This window comes from Ranitomeya imitator, chromosome 1, assembly GCF_032444005.1.
Source record: "Ranitomeya imitator isolate aRanImi1 chromosome 1, aRanImi1.pri, whole genome shotgun sequence".
NCBI classification, from domain to species: domain Eukaryota; kingdom Metazoa; phylum Chordata; class Amphibia; order Anura; family Dendrobatidae; genus Ranitomeya; species Ranitomeya imitator.
The window spans coordinates 781698979-781722066 of record NC_091282.1 but is presented as its reverse complement, the minus strand read 5'-3'; the positions used below and the strand labels follow the sequence as shown (position 1 = coordinate 781722066).

General features: G+C 46.0%; 1 protein-coding gene across 2 annotated transcripts; it reads right to left on the bottom strand.

Annotated features, from left to right (window-relative positions):
• Positions 1-425: 425 nt before the first annotated feature.
• On the bottom strand, positions 426-22854 carry CHGA (chromogranin A). Of its 2 annotated transcripts, none has more exons than XM_069737024.1 (9): positions 22780-22854; positions 22553-22672; positions 21305-21351; positions 9058-9151; positions 7508-7576; positions 6620-6718; positions 3723-4091; positions 1689-2074; positions 426-973 (listed from the first exon to the last, which is right to left on the bottom strand). In XM_069737024.1, exons 2-9 carry the CDS (start codon positions 22596-22598, stop codon positions 890-892), a joined length of 1194 nt encoding a protein of 397 aa, XP_069593125.1. In that variant the 5' UTR covers positions 22599-22672; positions 22780-22854; the 3' UTR covers positions 426-889. The 2 variants fall into 2 exon arrangements, with proteins under 2 accessions (XP_069593125.1, XP_069593133.1); XM_069737032.1 differs by having other exon boundaries at positions 22784-22828.
• Positions 22855-23088: the final 234 nt, after the last annotated feature.

Sequence of the window (23088 nt, the reverse complement as noted above, 5' to 3'; positions counted from 1 at the left end):
AGCGACCAAACAGCGACGCTGCAGCGATCGGCATCGTTGTCGTTATCGCTGCAGCATCGCTGAGTGTGAAGGTACCTTAGAGCTGCTGACCCGTATACCCTGGTGATCTTTCTGCCTCTGACTTCCCGTATTTGTATTAGATCCCTATCCCTGATTTTGTGTTTGGTTGTTTCCCTACAGTGTATGACTCAGCCGGATTTCTGAACCCCACCTCTTGTTTTCCGTCTCTGATATCACATTCCCTGACCAGCTTTGACTCTCTGGCTTGTACCCCGACTTCTTATTTATCTCTGCATACAGGAAGCCCACCCTGGTGGTGGCTTTACTCTGCGATTACTCAATAATTTGTCACTTACGGCTTATAGATCTGGTCTATAGGTAGGTGAGTAGTCAGAATCTGGCCCCTAAATAAAGAAATGAAGACGTAAAGGAAAAATCCAACATTTTATTTCCCTGTAAGATATATATTTTTTTTTGTACAGGACAAACCTTGCCCCAGATTGTAATCAAAAAGTAACAAGTTATTGCAATATGTTCATCTAACAAAAAGATTGAGAAGTAACAGTAAAGAGCTGAGAACATTGGAAATACCGCAGGATGAGAACAGACACCGCAGCCCCTCACACACCGCTGCTGCCACCATGGAGCTGGTGAGCACGCTTCTCCACTCTCTAAAAATAATGATTTTGTGGCAGCTGTACCAGCTTTACTACGGGACAGTGATAGAACTACAGAGTGTTTAACCCCATGGTTGCTGCAGGAGATTCCCATGAATTGTTTCCAGCAATCATGGGGTTAAGCCTGAAAACATAGAAGGTGCAATGGCTAAATTTATTTTTTGCAACTTTTTTTTTTTTTTTTTTTTTAATTTCTTTTCTCTTCTTGGTTTTCATCCCCTCCTCAGATCATGCAACTTGTGGGCAACATTTTCCAGTTCTGCCTCGATGGCAGCCAAACTCTCCAGTTCTTGTTCCTGTGAAGAAACAATAGCACAAAAAAAAATAGAAATGTTAGGGTATGTGCACACGGAGCATATTTGCTGCAGATTTGCTGTATGGGAAATTGGCTGTGATTTACTGTAGCAGTATTGTGGAGGATCCCCAGCATGTTCATGAGGAGGGCAGCTCATCTAGAATGAATAACCCGAGGAAGGCAGGGCTTCTAGAATTAATAACCCGAGGAAGGCAGGGCATCTAGAATTAATAACCCGAGGAAGGCATGGCTTCTAGAATTAATAACCCGAGGAAGGCAGGGCATCTAGAATTAATAACCCGAGGAAGGCAGGGCATCTAGAATTAATAACCCGAGGAAGGCAGGGCATCTAGAATTAATAACCCGAGGAAGGCAGGGCTTCTAGAATTAATAACCCGAGGAAGGCAGGGCTTCTAGAATTAATAACCCGAGGAAGGCAGGGCTTCTAGAATTAATAACCCGAGGAAGGCAGGGCATCTAGAATTAATAACCCGAGGAAGGCAGGGCTTCTAGAATTAATAATGAGGAAGGCAGGGCATCTAGAATTTATAACACAAGGAAGGCAGGGCATTTAGAATTAATACGAGGAAGGCAGGGCATCTAGAATTAATAACCTATTCTGGACATAGGCCATCAATATCAGGTCCAACAGCTGATCGCTTCATGATCCGATAAGTTGGCATCGGCCTGATAATGACTGATATCCTAGCACTAACCTCAGTCTTCCTGTTGGCACTGCCCTCTTCCTCTGCCCTCTTTAGTATTGGAGCCTCGGTCTCGACACTGTCCTCATGGGATCGCTGCCATTGTGTTTGGTCCTCCACCACCTGGCTCCTAGGATCATATTTAGGCTCTTTGGGTGGAATCTTCATTAACGTGTCAGGGTCATCCTCGCTTTGTTTGGCAGCACACTTCTTGGCTCGCAACTCTTTGGCGAGCTCGTCCATCTTGTTCCATCTTTTAGAGTCTCCTAGATCTTTGGATGATGTGTCGTCATCACTCCTTGGGTTCTCCTCTGCGCAGTCGGTTGTTTCTGCGTCTTGTTTGGTTTCCTTGCCGGCGTCGGATTCAGGTTTGGAGTCTTCAGGAAACCTCATGGAGTCTGCAAGAAGAAAGAAGCAAAATTCTGGAGTATAAACTGTCACATCCAAACCTGAATAACAGACTGGAAGGTAAATGGCATGACATCATGTCTTGTGGGCTACGATGGGTGCAGAACCCAGCTAAAGTGTGAACAGCTTCCTCTGGAGCTGCAGATACGTCCTATTTCTGTCTAAGGTTTGTAGACAACTGAATAATTTCTGATCCAGATAATTTTGTTGCAGTTTTTAAAAATGCACGATGGAAAGAAAACAAATATTAAACTTTTAGTTTAGAAATTTGGTGCCCAGAACAAAAAGGATTACGGCTTTAGTACTACTTTTAGGGTACCGTCACACAGTGGCACTTTGATCGCTAGGACAGCACGATCCGTGACATTCCAGCAATATCCTTACGATCTCGCTGTGTCTGACACGCTACTGCGATCAGGGACCCCGCTGAGAATCGTACGTCGTAGCAGATCGTTTGAAACTTTCTTTCGTCGCTGGATCTCCCGCTGACATCGCTGAATCAGCGTGTGTGACGCCGATTCAGTGATGTCTTCACTGATAACCAGGGTAAACATCGGGTTACTAAGCGCAGGGCCGTGCTTAGTAACCCGATGTTTACCCTGGTTACCAGCGTAAACGTAAAAAAAACAAGCACTACATACTTACCTTCCGTGTCTGTCCTCCGGCGCTGTGCTTCTCTGCACTGGCTGTGAGCGCCGGCCAGCCGGAAAGCACAGCGGTGACGTCACCGCTCTGCTTTACGGCTGACCGGCGCTGACAGTGCAGGAAGCAGAGCGCCGGAGGACAGACACGGAAGGTAAGTATGTAGTGTTTGGGTTTTTTTACGTTTACGCTGGTAACCAGGGTAAACATCGGGTTACTAAGCGCAGCCCTGCGCTTAGTAACCCGATGTTTACCCTGGTTACCAGGGGACTTCGGGATCGTTGGTCGCTGGAGAGCTGTCTGTGTGGCAGCTCTCCAGCGACCACACAGCGACGCTGCAGCGATCGACATCGTTGTCGTATCGCTGCAGCGTCATTTCAGTGTGACGGTACACTTGTTCTGTTCAATCCTCTCCCCTCCCCCCACCCCAGTTTGACAATGTGGCCATGGTTTCTATTATCCAAAGGTTTTCAGCTGATGCATTATTTCACTTCTCAAAATGTTGACACATTTTGGTGCAATCATCTCCAGGACACAAGTGGAGTATTTTTTCCCCCATTCTCTCTACAGGTGAACATTAATTTTGGATTCCATTAGGGCACTGCGTAACAATGTTGGGAAATTAATTGAAAAAGACCATTGTATAAAACACACAAAAGCCTTGCTGAATTTGACATAAGAATTGCCTCCAGGTCAAAACAAAGATTAGAAATGATCTAAAAAAACATGAATCGATTCTATTAAACGGGTCCTGATGGTACTCAAGCTGTTACGTTTGGGGAAAATGCAAACTGGAAAGAATTGGGCGCCTCTCTATATATAAGTTTTATTATAGATCAATGAATAGGAAAAATCATTAAAAATAGTGTAATGCAATCAGTCTGTTTGACTTGCACTGGACTGGACGCCGTCCCTCCCTCTCAGCTAGGTTCTTATTATATACAGATCTATTGCATAGTGAGCAGAGGAGGATGAAGGTTTCCAGTTTGTACTCACTGTCTTCTCGTTGGGTCTCATCCTCCTCGTCGTTGGTCTCGTTGCTGTCTTGCTTGTGGGAATCCTCCTTCCCATCGGCCTCTTGATCTTTCTTGGTCTTTGTCTCCTCAGACGTGCGTCTCTCGCTGGCGTCCTCTTGGTTATCTTTGGGGAGCTCCATCTCGTTGATCTCGTCTGTGATGCGGTTATCCAGCTCTTCATCCTCGGAGGTTTCTTCCCTCTTACTGATCTCATTGCTTTCTAGTTCTTCGGCACTGTCGTCTTCCTCTGGACGCTCTGAGCTTCTTTTGCGCTCTTCTTCCTCGGATTGTCTCTTCACTTCATCTCTTACTGGATAGTTTTCCAGAAGAGCAGGACCTTGGGACTTTGCTGCATCATTAGAGGAGATAAAAAAAAGTTTTTATCCAATTTACTTTTAGGGGGGAAACTGCTGCCTTTACAGTATTTTATGTCTCTTATTGCATTTCTGCCTGTCTTTTTTCTGGCTACTTTTTTTCCATTTATCCTCAATTCTTATATAAAATAGACCTTTTAAAGATTGGCCTATTTTTTTTATTTGATGGGGGTTTTTTGTCATTGAGGGTGGGCTTTGGGGTTTCTAGGTGCTTGGGGATAATTCTGAGTTTATTTGAACAAGCGACAAAAAGTCACAAAAAAATAAGTGATACAAATGCCAAAACTGTTAACGCTCAAAAATAAAAAGTTATTTTGATAAATATTTATTTACCATTTAGAAGAATTTGGCCCAAAAATCATAATTTTGTGTGATATTTTACAATTTTTAAACAGTTTTTTCTTTCTTCTTAGGCCATGTTCACACAGTGCGTTTTTTACCGCGGAAACGCAGCGGTTTTGCCGCTGCGGTTCCGCGGCTGTTTTCCATGCAGGGTACAGTACACTGTACCCTATGGAAAACAGGACCCACTGTGCACATGGTCCTGAATTGAAAAAAAAAAAAACCGCACTGATTAGCTGCGGTAAAAAAGAAGTACCATGTCACTTCTTTTTGTAAAACAGCAGCGGTTCTGCACCCATAGACCTCCATTGTGAGGTCAAACCCGCAGTAAAACCCGCAGATCAAAAATAGATCTGCGGGTTTTATTGCGGTTCGTGGTGCAGAACTGCTGCAGCAGGAAGTGCGGGGAAGCGGGCGGAAGTGCGTGGGTGGAGTGTGGCTGCCCCGATCCCACCCCCCCATGCTCCGATGCCCCTCCCCCGTGCTCCGATGTCACCCCCCCGTGCTCCGATGCCCCCCCCCCCGTGCTCCGATGCCCCCCCCCCCCCCCCCCCCCCCGTGCCCTAATCTCCCCCCCTTATACTTACCCGGCCTCCCGGTGTCCGTCCGGCCGTCTTCTCCCTGGGCGCCGCCATCTTGCAAAATGGCGGGCGCATGCGCAGTGCGCCCGCCGAATCTGCCGGCCGGCAGATTCGTTACAAAGTGCATTTTGGTCACTGAGATATAACCTATCTCAGTGATCAAAATAAAAAAAATAGTAAATGACCCCCCCCCCCCTTTGTCACCCCCATAGGTAGGGACAATAAAAAAAATAAAGAATTTTTTTTTTTTTTTTTCACTAAGGTTAGAATAGGGGTAGGGTTAGGGGTAGGGTTAGGGTATTTTCAGCCATTTTAACCCTAAAAAAAATTCCTAGAAAACACACAGACTCTGGCTAGAAAACTGCATCAAAAAACGCATCAAAAAAGGACCAAAAAAAGGGCCTGCGTTTTCTGCCAAGAGCTGCAGTTTTTTAAAAAACAGTCCTGAAAAAAAAAGGATGGAAATCAGGAACGTGTGAACATACCCTTATATTTTCTTCCCTGCTCTCTTCACATTCAAAACAGATATTCAGAATTTGACCTGTTATTCTTGGAAACAGAGTGGTTTTGTCTCTACTAGTCACAGGTAGGTGTGACTATCATGGTTATCTGTGCTAGCACTACAGCGACACATTGAGCTTTGGGTGGAAAATAGCTAAGTATCTTGAACTCCTTGTAGAAGTCATTTGAGTTAAATAGCACAGAAGTTACGGGACGTACTAAAAAGAATGAAGAAAAAGAATGAACATAACTTATAGGTCCAATGAGATGAAGAGGTATTATAGATTTCCCTTGCATCTTGGATATGAAATGACTTATATGTAGACAATTAGGGAATCAACACATATCCCATATAAACAGGTGTATATTATATTCCCTGAGCTTTATAGGAGGGGAATGAACATGAAATATATGTTGATAAAAGAGCAATGAACACATAACTCATGTAGACAGGTGTATATTACGGTACATTCCCTGAGCTTTATGGGTGGGGAATGAACATGAAATATACTGCATATTTCATGTTCATCCCCCACCTATAAAGCACAGTGAATGTAATATGCACCTGTTTATATGGGATATGTGTTCATTCTCCTATTATCTACATATACTCCATGTTCATTCCCCACCTATAAAGCACAGGGAATATAATATACACCTGTTTATATGGGATATGTGTTTATTTCCTAATTGTCTACATATAAATCATGTTCATTTCATATCCAAGATGCATGAGAAATCTATCACACCTCTTCATCTCTTTGGACCTATAAATTATGTTAATTCCTTTTCTTCATTCTTTATAGTACATCCTGGAACTCCACAGCTTGTGGGCTGCAGCCACATTATGCTGGGGTTATTTGTACTACAGAGGGCTCCGGATATAGAATAAGCCCCTCTCCCACCCGCCACCTGTAGGATGATGGCTTCCATTGCTGAATACTGGGAATATATTGGACATTCTGGGCCCAATCGAAGTGGTTGATCTAACCCTCTGCTTATCATGTGGTGTGAGGGGCACGGTGCGGAGGATTCTGGACTGCAGATAACCTCAAGGTTGTGAGGGAGGAGACACTCACCGGATGGCAGGGGCTTATTAAGCTGTTTCTCAAGGATGCCGGATAACTCCTCCACAAAACCACCATTCTTTTTCTGCTTCGTGAGTCTCTCCATGGCTCCTAAGGAGGTGACATTTAAATGGGAAATTTGGGGATTTAAATCCAGACAGCCTATACAGAAAGGGTTACATTAACCATCAGATTACACTTCTGAACTGACTGTAGTCAGGGATGAATGTTGGAAAAACATTGCACCTTGGAAAGAGAGTACGTGGAAAGAGCTTGTCAGTAAAAGGGCAAGGCTGACAACCTTGCACATTATGCAGGTTGGTTGTCAGCAGAAATTGATGATGAGCTGGCACTGTAGTATTAGGTGTGTGTCGCATGTCTGATCACAAAGCAGCAGCCATGACTACTGCTGGAAGGCTCTGTGTCAGTAATGATGAGAGTTGTATTCCTCAGGGAGTAGTTCCATCTGGGGATGGAGCTGATGATCCTATAAATATCACCTCCATTTCTATGGTGAGTGCGCTCGTGTCTCAACCAGTGGGATTGCAGAAACATGAGTGGAGAACACTGCGAGCAGCGCGGACCCTGAGATTACATCACAGATGCCGTTAAAGGGCTAAATATTCGCTGCCAGCTCGGCATTGTGCACACGGCTGCCCATTACCTCATTTGCTACCCATACTGTGAATATTGGTTACAGCAACCCAATAGAATAACTTAATTTTTTTTTCTGACACACAAAAATACTAAGGTATGAGCTCTGCGTGTTGTCAATGAAAGAAAACAGTCTTGATGCCATGCGGACTGTACATCAGCCTCCACCTGCTTTGGTTGGACTGTTATTAGAAATATCCACCTTTACCGACCACAAGCAGAGATCTCCACTAGTAATCTCCTCACCTTGGGCCGCGAGGTCCTGGAGCTCCTTGAGCAGGTTCTGGTGGCGCAGGATGGAAATGATCCTTTCATCTAGAATAAATCACACGTGAAAACTGAGGATCTGGAAGACCATTTATGTTTGCAAGATCAGATTATTGGAGAGCACATGGCCGGGGCTGCATACACTTTAGACATGGCATGTCTTGTAGTGTATTATATACACGGGAGGGAGCACTACGTGTGGGACCCTCGGACAGGATATTATGCTGGGAAGGGGAAACCTGAGCACACCTGACAAATTCATTACAATTTAACCCACAAACGCGCAGTAAGCTACAACAGAAACGAGCCACAGCCGGGGACTGGAGTATATTTCTGATAGTTAAAGATAATCCTCCTTAACACTGATGTGAAAACCCCTCTTTTGATTAATCTGGGGTTTTCAGAATTTTGCAGAACTGAGTCAGTGATAAGAAAATGATGATTATAGAGATTAAGACGTTCATCGCATCCTTGGGCACTGCTGCGCCTCCTTCGCTAGTGATTGACAGCCCTGTGTGCAGTGAAAGCTCCCGCAAGCCAGTGCTGTCATAGGGCGGCAAGGTACGCAGCATCAGTAGTGCACGGAGCCTTCGCCACACACACTATGCACCCAAGTAGTATTTTTTTCATTATTATTAGAAATTAGCGTTCTGATCACTGCCTCCGTTCTGCAGAACCTGAAGGTGTTGTTGTTTTTTTTGTTTTGTTTTTTTTTTTATAGGAGCAAAATCTCCTACCAGGCTGTGCGCTTAGCTCATTCTCAGTGTGGGGCGACGGTCCTAAAAAGATGTCCCTTTAATTTTTAATAACCTAAAAGCGTGTATTTGGGGCTAAAAAGCATTTTTGGAATTGTGATGCCTTATGCATTTTTCAGTTTTCTCAGCTGATTTATGGCTACCGACTAAATTAAAGTAGAATGTGCAGAAAAGAAATAAAACATAGAAACTTAAATGTTAGGGTACGTTCACATTTGCGGTTTGCGCCGCAGCGTCGCCGCCGCAACAAAACACATGCGTCGTGCGGCCCTATCTTTAACATTGGCGCCGCATGTGCATGCGTTGTGTTGCGTTGTGTTGCGTTTTACGCCGCATGCGGCGTTAGGGCGCACCTGTCTGGGCGCGGCAAACACAACATGTTGCATTTTTCTGGCGGCGCCGGGTCGACATCAATACACGCTCACTGACTGGTCCTCGCACACTGACCAGCACTTCAGTGGTTACAGCGGCTGCTGGCGGAGAGGCATGTGACCAGACCTGCCCATTCCCATAAGGAATTCCACCATTGGAGGAGGCTGATGGGCCAGTCTGCGAGGTCACTCTGATATCTAAACATGTAAGTTTATATATTAATCCTGCATTAATTTAGTCTGTGGCCATAAATCGCCTGAGAAGAAAACTGCCCAATATGTAATGGATCTCCTTTCCAAAAATGCTTTGTTTAGTCCAAGATGCACGCAACTGTGGTAAAGGGGTTAGCCTCTTTTGGAGCATAATAACTTCCATTTCAATCCCTGCAGTGACCAAACTCACCTCCTCGGAGGGTCTCCAGGCAGTCCTCGCTGGTGGGAACAGGGTTGGGTTTGGACAAAGTGTCAGAAATCACTTCCACAATGCATTTCATCACCTGGGGGAAGCAAAAAGTGTGACAGCGACTGCAACCAGTGATGTAATGGTCACTGCAAGGAGCGGACAAGAACATGTAAACTGCTGAGGGTCTGTTGCAATGTATCTAGTTTCCACAATCCGCTGCTGTACACACAAAGCGGCAGGAATCTCCTTCCTGTCCAGTTGGTCGGATACCATTGTGTTCAGGCTGATATTTCTCACATTGTAGCAGAATTTTTTGTATGAGAACAGAAACCTGTCAGTAAATGACCATGATGAAAGTCAAGGATTGAAGCATCTACTAGGAAAGCTGCAGAACTATTGTCCGTCAGGCAGCTTGTGCCGCAGCTCAGGTTAGGGGCCAGTTCCCGCAGTACTTGTCACAGACATGATATTGTGTCACTTGTAGTTCTACATGATCTAACCCTCACTGCAGCCTTTTCTTCCTTTACTGTTCCTTAATTACTGTTGTGGAACCTCCGCTAAGAATAGTGTCAGCAAATAATTCATCCGAGCCGTCAATGAGTGATTTTAGAGGGAAATCTCAATCTTTCACACTGCGCAAGAAAGCGAACCCTTCAATAAAGCTGACAGACAGCTCGAGATGAGAACAGGGTTCCCACCAGTCACTGACACGGGTCAGTCTTATTACTGGAAGCAGGCCGCAAGCTTGTGACCAGACAGGCTGAGCTTCTGTAATGCTGGAGGCAGTTTGGCTTTTCTAAATAGGAAGACAGTCAGAATGCTAATCAGTAGAACAGGAGCTGTGCAGACAGATTTACACTCTGAAATTGCAAAATTGTGAACGCTGCACTGGATTAGAATACAAGATATGGTGTCATTTGGGAGCAGTCTCTCCCACCACTCCGTGTTTGTCCGAATGGTGCTGAATTATTGTTAGCAATATACAAAAACCTGCGGTCTACTGCTTTCTATTATCAGTCATTTTAGGCTGGATACCGTAGTGCTCTTCAATGGATGAGTGACAAGTACAGAAACCTTCCCACCCCCATGACCCTTTGTCTCTTAGTGTAGGGCAAAGGAATCTATAGATTCCCTACTAGGCATGAAGGTCCATGTGGTCCTGCATCCACTACACAGACAGATATCAGCCACTCCTGTTATAATGGCGCAGAAGCGTAATAAGATGCACATTGTAGAGTTAGCGGCTGTCTAATGTCCCCAGCAGTCTGCTCTTCCCTGTCCATAACCCCGGTGTATGAATCATGTCTATTGTGGAACATGTGATCCGTGTGTAATGTGCTCAGCTCTGGTGAAATGCACAATGGGATGCTGCATTATGTGCCAGGAAGGATCTGTCCTCCCAGGCCTAATCCTGCCAGTTATATGATTAGCCAGGAGCTAAACCTGGTGCCGAGGCAGAAGAGATCCGAGCTGCGGCCTCCAGTGGAATCGGTGCTTAATCTCAGCCATTTATTAACAGATTGTTCCAAAACCTGCAGCCAACGCAATGACATCCCTGCCCCTGGTATCATCACATCCCAATCACATCCCAGCTAATCTTCTCCAGAGGACACAGGAACCCATCCGCCAACTTAACACAATATGACATGACAGATCTACAGGGATATCACATTATATAGGATGACACCACACTGCTCTATACAAGTAGATCATACAAGCTCTGCACGACGACATCACACTGCTCTATAGAAGTAGATCACACTGCTCTATACAAGTAGATCACACTGCTCTATACAAGTAGATCATACAGGTCCTTCTCAAAAAATTAGCATATAGTGTTAAATTTCATTATTTACCATAATGTAATGATTACAATTAAACTTTCATATATTATAGATTCATTATCCACCAACTGAAATTTGTCAGGTCTTTTATTGTTTTAATACTGATGATTTTGGCATACAACTCCTGATAACCCAAAAAACCTGTCTCAATAAATTAGCATATCAAGAAAAGGTTCTCTAAACGACCTATTACCCTAATCTTCTGAATCAACTAATTAACTCTAAACACATGCAAAAGATACCTGAGGCTCCCTGCCTGGTTCATTACTCAAAACCCCCATCATGGGTAAGACTAGCGACCTGACAGATGTCAAGAAGGCCATCATTGACACCCTCAAGCAAGAGGGTAAGACCCAGAAAGAAATTTCTCAACAAATAGGCTGTTCCCAGAGTGCTGTATCAAGGCACCTCAATGGTAAGTCTGTTGGAAGGAAACAATGTGGCAGAAAACGCTGTACAACGAGAAGAGGACCATGAGGAAGATTGTGGAGAAGGACCGATTCCAGACCTTGGGGAACCTGAGGGAGCAGTGGACTGAGTCTGGTGTGGAAACATCCAGAGCCACCGTGCACAGGCGTGTGCAGGAAATGGGCTACAGGTGCCGCATTCCCCAGGTAAAGCCACTTTTGAGCTACAGAGAAGCAGCACTGGACTGTTGCTAAGTGGTCCCAAGTACTTTTTTCTGATGAAAGCAAATTTTGCATGTCATTCGGAAATCAAGGTGCCAGAGTCTGGAGGAAGACTGGGGAGAAGGAAATGCCAAAATGCCTGAAGTCCAGTGTCAAGTACCCACAGTCAGTGATGGTGTGGGGTGCCATGTCAGCTGCTGGTGTTGGTCCACTGTGTTTCATCAAGGGCAGGGTCAATGCAGCTAGCTATCAGGAGATTTTGGAGCACTTCATGCTTCCATCGGCTGAAATGCTTTATGGAGATGAAGATTTCATTTTTCAGCACGACCTGGCACCTGCTCACAGTGCCAAAACCACTGGTAAATGGTTTACTGACCATGGTATTACTGTGCTCAATTGGCCTGCCAACTCTCCTGACCTGAACCCCATAGAGAATCTGTGGGATATTGTGAAGAGAAAGTTGAGAGACGCAAGACCCAACACTCTGGATGAGCTTAAGGCCGCTATTGAAGCATCCTGGGCCTCCATAACATCTCAGCAGTGTCACAGGCTGATTGCCTCCATGCCACGCCGCATTGAAGCAGTCATTTCTGCCAAAGGATTCCCGACCAAGTATTGAGTGCATAACTGAACATTATTATTTGTTGGTGTTTTTGTTTGTTATTAAAAAACACTTTTATTTGATTGGATGGGTGAAATATGCTAATTTATTGAGACAGGTTTTTTGGGTTATCAGGAGTTGTATGCCAAAATCATCAGTATTAAAACAATAAAAGACCTGACAAATTTCAGTTGGTGGATAATGAATCTATAATATATGAAAGTTTAATTGTAATCATTACATTATGGTAAATAATGAAATTTAACACTATATGCTAATTTTTTGAGAAGGACCTGTACATGCTCTGCACGACGACATCACACTGCTCTATAGAAGTAGATCACACTGCTCTATACAAGTAGATCACACTGCTCTATACAAGTAGATCATACATGCTCTGCACGACGACATCACACTGCTCTATACAAGTAGATCATACATGCTCTGCACGACGACACCACACTGCTCTATAGAAAGAAGTAGATCACACTGCTCTATACAAGTAGATCATACATGCTCTGCACGACGACACCACACTGCTCTATAGAAGTAGATCACACTGCTCTATACAAGTAGATCATACATGCTCTGCACGACGACACCACACTGCTCTATAGAAGTAGATCACACTGCTCTATACAAGTAGATCATACATGCTCTGCACGACGACACCACACTGCTCTATAGAAAGAAGTAGATCACACTACTCTATACAAGTAGATCATACATGCTCTGCACGACGACATCACACTGCTCTATAGAAGTAGATCACACTGCTCTATACAAGTAGATCATACATGCTCTGCACGACGACACCACACTGCTCTATAGAGGTAGATCATACATGCTCTATATAAGTAGATCACACTGCTCTATACAAGTAGATCATACATGCTCTGCACGACGACATCACACTGCTCTATAGAAGTAGATCATACTGCTCTATACAAGTAGATCATACATGCTCTGCACGACGACATCACACTGCTCTATAGAAGTAGATCATACTGCTCTATACAAGTAGATCATACATGCTCTGCACGACGACAGCACACTGCTCTATAGAAGTAGATCACACTGCTCTATACAAGTAGATCATACATGCTCTGCACGACGACACCACACTGCTCTATAGAGGTAGATCATATGCGCTCTGCACGACGACATCACACTGCTCTCTACAAGTAGATCATACGTGCTCTGCGCGACGACATCACACTGCTCTCTACAAGTAGATCATATGTGCTCTGCGCGACGACATCACACTGCTCTATAGAGGTAGATCATATGTGCTCTGCACGACGACATCACACTGCTCTATAGAAGTAGATCACACTGCTCTATACAAGTAGATCATACATGCTCTGCACGACGACACCACACTGCTCTATAGAGGTAGATAATACGTGCTCTGCACGACGACATCACACTGCTCTATAGAAGTAGATCACACTGCTCTATAGAAGTAGATCACACTGCTCTATACAAGTAGATCATACATGCTCTGCACGACGACATCACACTGCTCTATAGAGGTAGATCATATGCGCTCTGCACGACGACATCACACTGCTCTCTACAAGTAGATCATACGTGCTCTGCACGACGACATCACACTGCTCTCTACAAGTAGATCATACGTGCTCTGCACGACGACATCACACTGCTCTCTACAAGTAGATCATACGTGCTCTGCACGACGACATCACACTGCTCTCTACAAGTAGATCATACGTGCTCTGCATGACGACATCACACTGCTCTCTACAAGTAGATCATACGTGCTCTGCGCGACGACATCACACTGCTCTCTACAAGTAGATCATATGTGCTCTGCGCGACGACATCACACTGCTCTCTACAAGTAGATCATACGTGCTCTGCGCGACGACATCACACTGCTCTCTACAAGTAGATCATATGTGCTCTGCGCGACGACATCACACTGCTCTATAGAGGTAGATCATATGTGCTCTGCACGACGACATCACACTGCTCTATAGAAGTAGATCACACTGCTCTATACAAGTAGATCATACATGCTCTGCACGACGACACCACACTGCTCTATAGAGGTAGATCATATGCACTCTGCACGACGACATCACACTGCTCTCTACAAGTAGATCATACGTGCTCCGCGCGACGACATCACACTGCTCTCTACAAGTAGATCATACGTGCTCTGCGCGACGACATCACACTGCTCTCTACAAGTAGATCATACGTGCTCTGCGCGACGACATCACACTGCTCTCTACAAGTAGATCATATGTGCTCTGCGCGACGACATCACACTGCTCTCTACAAGTAGATCATACGTGCTCTGCACGACGACACCACACTGCTCTATAGAGGTAGATAATACGTGCTCTGCACGACGACATCACACTGCTCTATAGAGGTAGATCATATGTGCTCTGCACGACGACATCACACTGCTCTATAGAAGTAGATCACACTGCTCTATAGAAGTAGATCACACTGCTCTATACAAGTAGATCATACATGCTCTGCACGACGACACCACACTGCTCTATAGAGGTAGATCATATGCGCTCTGCACGACGACATCACACTGCTCTCTACAAGTAGATCATACGTGCTCTGCACGACGACATCACACTGCTCTCTACAAGTAGATCATACGTGCTCTGCACGACGACATCACACTGCTCTCTACAAGTAGATCATACGTGCTCTGCATGACGACATCACACTGCTCTCTACAAGTAGATCATACGTGCTCTGCGCGACGACATCACACTGCTCTCTACAAGTAGATCATATGTGCTCTGCGCGACGACATCACACTGCTCTCTACAAGTAGATCATACGTGCTCTGCGCGACGACATCACACTGCTCTCTACAAGTAGATCATATGTGCTCTGCGCGACGACATCACACTGCTCTATAGAGGTAGATCATATGTGCTCTGCACGACGACATCACACTGCTCTATAGAAGTAGATCACACTGCTCTATACAAGTAGATCATACATGCTCTGCACGACGACACCACACTGCTCTATAGAGGTAGATCATATGCGCTCTGCACGACGACATCACACTGCTCTCTACAAGTAGATCATACGTGCTCCGCGCGACGACATCACACTGCTCTCTACAAGTAGATCATACGTGCTCTGCGCGACGACATCACACTGCTCTCTACAAGTAGATCATACGTGCTCTGCGCGACGACATCACACTGCTCTCTACAAGTAGATCATATGTGCTCTGCGCGACGACATCACACTGCTCTCTACAAGTAGATCATACGTGCTCCGCGCGACGACATCACACTGCTCTCTACAAGTAGATCATACGTGCTCTGCGCGACGACATCACACTGCTCTCTACAAGTAGATCGTACGTGCTCTGCGCGACGACATCACACTGCTCTCTACAAGTAGATCGTACGTGCTCTGTGCGACGACATCACACTGCTCTCTACAAGTAGATCATACGTGCTCTGTGCGACGACATCACACTGCTCTCTACAAGTAGATCATACGTGCTCTGTGCGACGACATCACACTGCTCTCTACAAGTAGATCATACGTGCTCTGCGCGACGACATCACACTGCTCTCTACAAGTAGATCATACGTGCTCTGCGCGACGACATCACACTGCTCTCTACAAGTAGATCATACGTGCTCTGTGCGACGACATCACACTGCTCTCTACAAGTAGATCATACGTGCTCTGCGCGACGACATCACACTGCTCTCTACAAGTAGATCATATGTGCTCTGCGCGACGACATCACACTGCTCTCTACAAGTAGATCATACGTGCTCCGCGCGACGACATCACACTGCTCTCTACAAGTAGATCATACGTGCTCTGCGCGACGACATCACACTGCTCTCTACAAGTAGATCATACGTGCTCTGCGCGACGACATCACACTGCTCTCTACAAGTAGATCATACGTGCTCCGTGCGACGACATCACACTGCTCTCTACAAGTAGATCATACGTGCTCTGTGCGACGACATCACACTGCTCTCTACAAGTAGATCATACGTGCTCTGTGCGACGACATCACACTGCTCTCTACAAGTAGATCATACGTGCTCTGCGCGACGACATCACACTGCTCTCTACAAGTAGACCATACGTGCTCTGCGCGACGACATCACACTGCTCTCTACAAGTAGATCATACGTGCTCTGCGCGACGACATCACACTGCTCTCTACAAGTAGATCATACGTGCTCGACGACATCACACTGCTCTCTACAAGTAGATCATACGTGCTCCGCGCGACGACATCACACTGCTCTCTACAAGTAGATCATACGTGCTCTGCATGACGACATCACACTGCTCTCTACAAGTAGATCATACGTGCTCTGCGCGACGACATCACACTGCTCTCTACAAGTAGATCATACGTGCTCTGCGCGACGACATCACACTGCTCTCTACAAGTAGATCATACGTGCTCTGCGCGACGACATCACACTGCTCTCTACAAGTAGATCATACGTGCTCTGCGCGACGACATCACACTGCTCTCTACAAGTAGATCATATGTGCTCTGCGCGACGACATCACACTGCTCTCTACAAGTAGATCATACGTGCTCCGCGCGACGACATCACACTGCTCTCTACAAGTAGATCATACGTGCTCTGTGCGACGACATCACACTGCTCTCTACAAGTAGATCATACGTGCTCTGCGCGACGACATCACACTGCTCTCTACAAGTAGATCATACGTGCTCCGTGCGACGACATCACATTGCTCTCTACAAGTAGATCATACGTGCTCTGTGCGACGACATCACACTGCTCTCTACAAGTAGATCATACGTGCTCTGTGCGACGACATCACACTGCTTTCTACAAGTAGATCATACGTGCTCTGCGCGACGACATCACACTGCTCTCTACAAGTAGATCATACGTGCTCTGCGCGACGACATCACACTGCTCTCTACAAGTAGATCATACGTGCTCTGCGCGACGACATCACACTGCTCTCTACAAGTAGATCATACGTGCTCGACGACATCACACTGCTCTCTACAAGTAGATCATACGTGCTCCGCGCGACGACATCACACTGCTCTCTACAAGTAGATCATACGTGCTCTGCATGACGACATCACACTGCTCTCTACAAGTAGATCATACGTGCTCTGCGCGACGACATCACACTGCTCTCTACAAGTAGATCATATGTGCTCTGCGCGACGACATCACACTGCTCTCTACAAGTAGATCATACGTGCTCTGCGCGACGACATCACACTGCTCTATAGAGGTAGATCATATGTGCTCTGCACGACGACATCACACTGCTCTATAGAAGTAGATCACACTGCTCTATAGAAGTAGATCACACTGCTCTATACAAGTAGATCATACATGCTCTGCACGACGACACCACACTGCTCTATAGAGGTAGATCATATGCGCTCTGCACGACGACATCACACTGCTCTCTACAAGTAGATCATACGTGCTCCGCGCGACGACATCACACTGCTCTCTACAAGTAGATCATACGTGCTCTGCGCGACGACATCACACTGCTCTCTACAAGTAGATCATACGTGCTCTGCGCGACGACATCACACTGCTCTCTACAAGTAGATCATATGTGCTCTGCGCGACGACATCACACTGCTCTCTACAAGTAGATCATACGTGCTCCGCGCGACGACATCACACTGCTCTCTACAAGTAGATCATACGTGCTCTGCGCGACGACATCACACTGCTCTCTACAAGTAGATCATACGTGCTCTGTGCGACGACATCACACTGCTCTCTACAAGTAGATCATACGTGCTCTGTGCGACGACATCACACTGCTCTACAAGTAGATCATACGTGCTCTGTGCGACGACATCACACTGCTCTCTACAAGTAGATCATACGTGCTCTGTGCGACGACATCACACTGCTCTCTACAAGTAGATCATACGTGCTCTGTGCGACGACATCACACTGCTCTCTACAAGTAGATCATACGTGCTCTGCGCGACGACATCACACTGCTCTCTACAAGTAGATCATACGTGCTCTGCGCGACGACATCACACTGCTCTCTACAAGTGGATCATACGTGCTCTGCGCGACGACATCACACTGCTCTCTACAAGTAGATCATACGTGCTCTGCGCGACGACATCACACTGCTCTCTACAAGTAGATCATACGTGCTCTGCGCGACGACATCACACTGCTCTCTACAAGTAGATCATACGTGCTCTGCGCGACGACATCACACTGCTCTCTACAAGTAGATCATACGTGCTCCGCGCGACGACATCACACTGCTCTCTACAAGTAGATCATACGTGCTCCGCGCGACGACATCACACTGCTCTCTACAAGTAGATCATACGTGCTCCGCGCGACGACATCACACTGCTCTCTACAAGTAGATCATACGTGCTCCGTGCGACGACATCACACTGCTCTCTACAAGTAGATCATACGTGCTCTGTGCGACGATATCACACTGCTCTCTACAAGTAGATCATACGTGCTCTGTGCGACGACATCACACTGCTCTCTACAAGTAGATCATACGTGCTCTGTGCGACGACATCACACTGCTCTCTACAAGTAGATCATACGTGCTCTGCGCGACGACATCACACTGCTCTCTACAAGTAGATCATATGTGCTCTGCGCGACGACATCACACTGCTCTCTACAAGTAGATCATACGTGCTCTGCGTGACGACATCACACTGCTCTCTACAAGTAGATCATACGTGCTCCGCGCGACGACATCACACTGCTCTCTACAAGTAGATCATACGTGCTCCGCACGACGACATCACACTGCTCTCTACAAGTAGATCATACGTGCTCCGTGCGACGACATCACACTGCTCTCTACAAGTAGATCATACGTGCTCCGTGCGACGACATCACACTGCTCTCTACAAGTAGATCATACGTGCTCCGTGCGACGACATCACACTGCTCTCTACAAGTAGATCATACGTGCTCTGTGCGACGACATCACACTGCTCTCTACAAGTAGATCATACGTGCTCTGTGCGACGACATCACACTGCTCTCTACAAGTAGATCATACGTGCTCTGCGCGACGACATCACACTGCTCTCTACAAGTAGATCATACGTGCTCTGCGCGACGACATCACACTGCTCTCTACAAGTAGATCATACGTGCTCTGCGCGACGACATCACACTGCTCTCTACAAGTAGATCATACGTGCTCTGCGCGACGACATCACACTGCTCTCTACAAGTAGATCATACGTGCTCTGCGCGACGACATCACACTGCTCTCTACAAGTAGATCATACGTGCTCTGCGCGACGACATCACACTGCTCTCTACAAGTAGATCATACGTGCTCTGCGCGACGACATCACACTGCTCTCTACAAGTAGATCATACGTGCTCTGCGCGACGACATCACACTGCTCTCTACAAGTAGATCATACGTGCTCTGCGCGACGACATCACACTGCTCTCTACAAGTAGATCATACGTGCTCCGCGTGACGACATCACACTGCTCTCTACAAGTAGATCATACGTGCTCCGCGCGACGACATCACACTGCTCTCTACAAGTAGATCATACGTGCTCTGCGCAACGACATCACTCTGCTCTCTACAAGTAGATCATACGTCTTCTGCACTACAGCATCACTGCTCTCGAGGACATTGTCCATAGCAAATTAGGACATTACACAATGATGAACTTTGTCCATATACTATATATACAGAACGCAGGGCACCCTGAACCCCTAATTCATTTAAAGTCGGTGCTAAGTCTTCTGGGACTGATACTTTTTTTTCCCACATTTTGCCTTTTCAGTGTTTTTTAGCTCTCTTCTGACAGACAATTATAAACATTCCATAGCTTGTTACATTTTATTGACAAATCCATTAAGTGTCTATAAAGCCTCAATATTCCCAGCGCTGCCACTTGTTCTCAGGACTTCTGCCATTCGACCCAGCGGCTGCCGTCACACTATCAGTATTTGGTCAGTATTTTACATCAGTATTTGTAAGCCAAAACCAGGAGTGGAACAATTAGAGGAAAAGTATAATAGAAACATATGCACCACTCCTGTATTTATCACCCACTCCTGGTTTTGGCTTACAGATACTGATGTAAAATACTGACCAAATACTGATAGTGTGATGGCAGCCGGCAGCTGGATATCGGCTTATGGGCAGATCCTGACTGATGAACGCCCGTTCTTCTCTTAGAGCTTGGAGATATCACAGGTTCTGAGTTTTGTTTCTTTTTGAGGATTCACCGCAGCTTTTTACTGGGACTGAGATTTAGGGAGTTTCCTGGCCATGGGCCCAAAAAGTAATTTTTTTAAAATCAATTTTGACAGTCTCCATTGTGCTGCATATCACCACATTGTCCTGGATGATGGGAGAAGGTGCTCTTGGAGGCGGTTTAGATCCCATTCTTTGTTCAGTGATCTTAGACAAAATTGTGACTGAGCCCCCCTCCATGGATGAAAAGCCCCCACATGAGTGGTATCAGGAGGCTTTACTGTCAGGATGTGTAGGCCACATGGCAGCGTTACCTTCTATTCTCGAGACAATCATTCTAGATGTCCCAAACCCCAGAAATTGTGATAACTGAGCTCTGATGAGACAAGAATGGGCGGCCATCAGTCAGGATCTGCCCAGAAGCCGAAATCCAGCTCCCGGGAGAAGGGCAGAAGTCTGGAGAATAAGGGGCAGTTCTGTGAATATTGAGGCTTCACAGAAACGTCATGGATTTGTCAATAAAAGTGTAAAAACTTATGAAATGTTGATAATTGTAAGTCAGTGACCACAGAAAAGTCCGACTAAAGCAGTGAAAAACACTTAAACTGCAAAATTTGAAAACCAAAATTCGGGTCAGTCTGAATAGTTTTGGCCACAAAATTGGCAAGAATAAAATGCAGGTTTCTTAAAGAAAAAAAAATCTAAAACTTTTCCATTGGCAACAGTGAAAAAAAATCAAGATGTGGGCTGGATAATGATGGAGAAATATTAGAAGACTTTTGTCCTTGCAGTCACCTCACCTTCACCCTGATCATGAGACTACAAGTCCAGCACAGGATGTAGATACATCTCCTGTGACCTTACAGCTATTAGGGAGAACATGTACCCGCCCCTCCATGGGATTCATGGCCAGAGGGACGCTTTACCTTAGTGTCATCTTCAGTGTCCCGGCTGGATGCAGGAAAGGAGATTACTGCAAAAAAAAAAAAAAACAACTACTAACTATGGTACTGAAAAATAATAATGGAAGCAAAAAAGTATATGGAGGGCAGGTTCCATGGCAAATAACCAGATTCTCCAGTACCTTTCTACTGGCGCTGGGTCAGGTCACCTTGATCGCACATTAAATCATTGTATTTACAGGACACTTCTTTGGGGGTGGGTGGATACGAGAAGAACAAGTCTTAGGCATGAACCCTATAGCCTCTGTAATGGTTAGAGATGCAGTTAGAAAACTACATCTGCACATAATCCTGGTGATATGATCTGGGCTGTAGTTAGTGATCCACAATAAAGGGTGGGAATTCAGTTCATTACCTTCAACTATTACCCCAAATCCCTGGCTGAGTTGGCAGCACCCCCCAGCACCCAATGGTACCCTAAACACTCCAAGGTATACCTCTAGGCCTGCAAGTATCCTAGATGAAGACTGAAGATGCCCGGCCTCCTGTGACCACAAGCAATGATTCCTAACCACAGGGAAATGTACCCAAGAGCACTGGAAATTGACATTACGGGTATCTTATATAAAATTGTATCAAATTCTACAGTCCAGGGAAAAACAGCATACTACATGTAACACACAGGGGGTATTAGAAGAAAGAACAAGATCTAAAGGTGGAGAGGAGAGAGATAAAACAAAGGCAGGAGGGGAAGCATTGAAGCTGGGCGGATGGTGCAGTGACCTTGCTGTATAGTCCAGTAGGGATCCAAGTTTTGGGGGTTTGCAGGAGAATCTTTGCCGGCAACCAAACAAACAGTCCCAGCCTAATCCTACTAATCAGCGTCTACACTGGGTCATCTCAAGGAGGTGTGTAAACTTCTGACTTTGATCCGAAATCTGTCTTACTCATATGTAGGTTAAGCATCAAGGACGGGGGTGGGGGCATACCGTCCTAGATTTATATGCTTCTGTCTGAAACCCTATACCTCCTCTGATAGTTCTGAACCTGCCTTACCCATGTAAACCTCATAGACCAGCATCAGTGCCAATTGTACCCCTGAATAGATGCCATCCTCAGTCTTGCTCTATAGACCCCATGCTCATGGACACTGCTGTCCTTGGTGCTGACCCTGCATTGCTTATAGGGTTCTGCTGTCCTTGGTGCTGAAAGGACAGACACTGCAGAACAACCCGACAGCAGTCCCTCCCCCACCCCCATTACCCCTCTTACCTTGCACTGCACACAGGGCTATAGATAACACCCCAATATACAGCATTGTCAGCTGGGGGGAGCCGGGCACAGTCAGGAGTGATGATGGGTGTTCTAGTCTTTTGTTTCACAGCCCTGGTCCTGGATAGAAATAAAATGGATATATTGCAGATCGGAAGCAGCTGCCACAATGAGAAGAGGCTGCAGATTAGAGGCTGCATGTATCGGTTTAATGAGATTAGTGCTACCTGCCTGCCTGGCTTTCTCCAGATACTGAGCACTGCAGCAGAGTCTACTCTATATATGTCAGACCCAGTGGAAGTGATGTCACAGCATCCTCCCCCACCCTACCTGGTGCTGAGGATGGAGGGGGTCGGCTGCATACTGGGGGAGGGGGTAGTTATCACATCTTTATTCTGTATAGGTGGCATGGAGCCGTCAGAGGGGGAATTAATTATAAGCAAAGCTCCAGTGAACACTAAACGTTTGTATCATGTAAGCGTTCAGCTCTTAAGATGATTAAAAAGTCTAAGGAAGCATTCTCCGAGAACAGACTG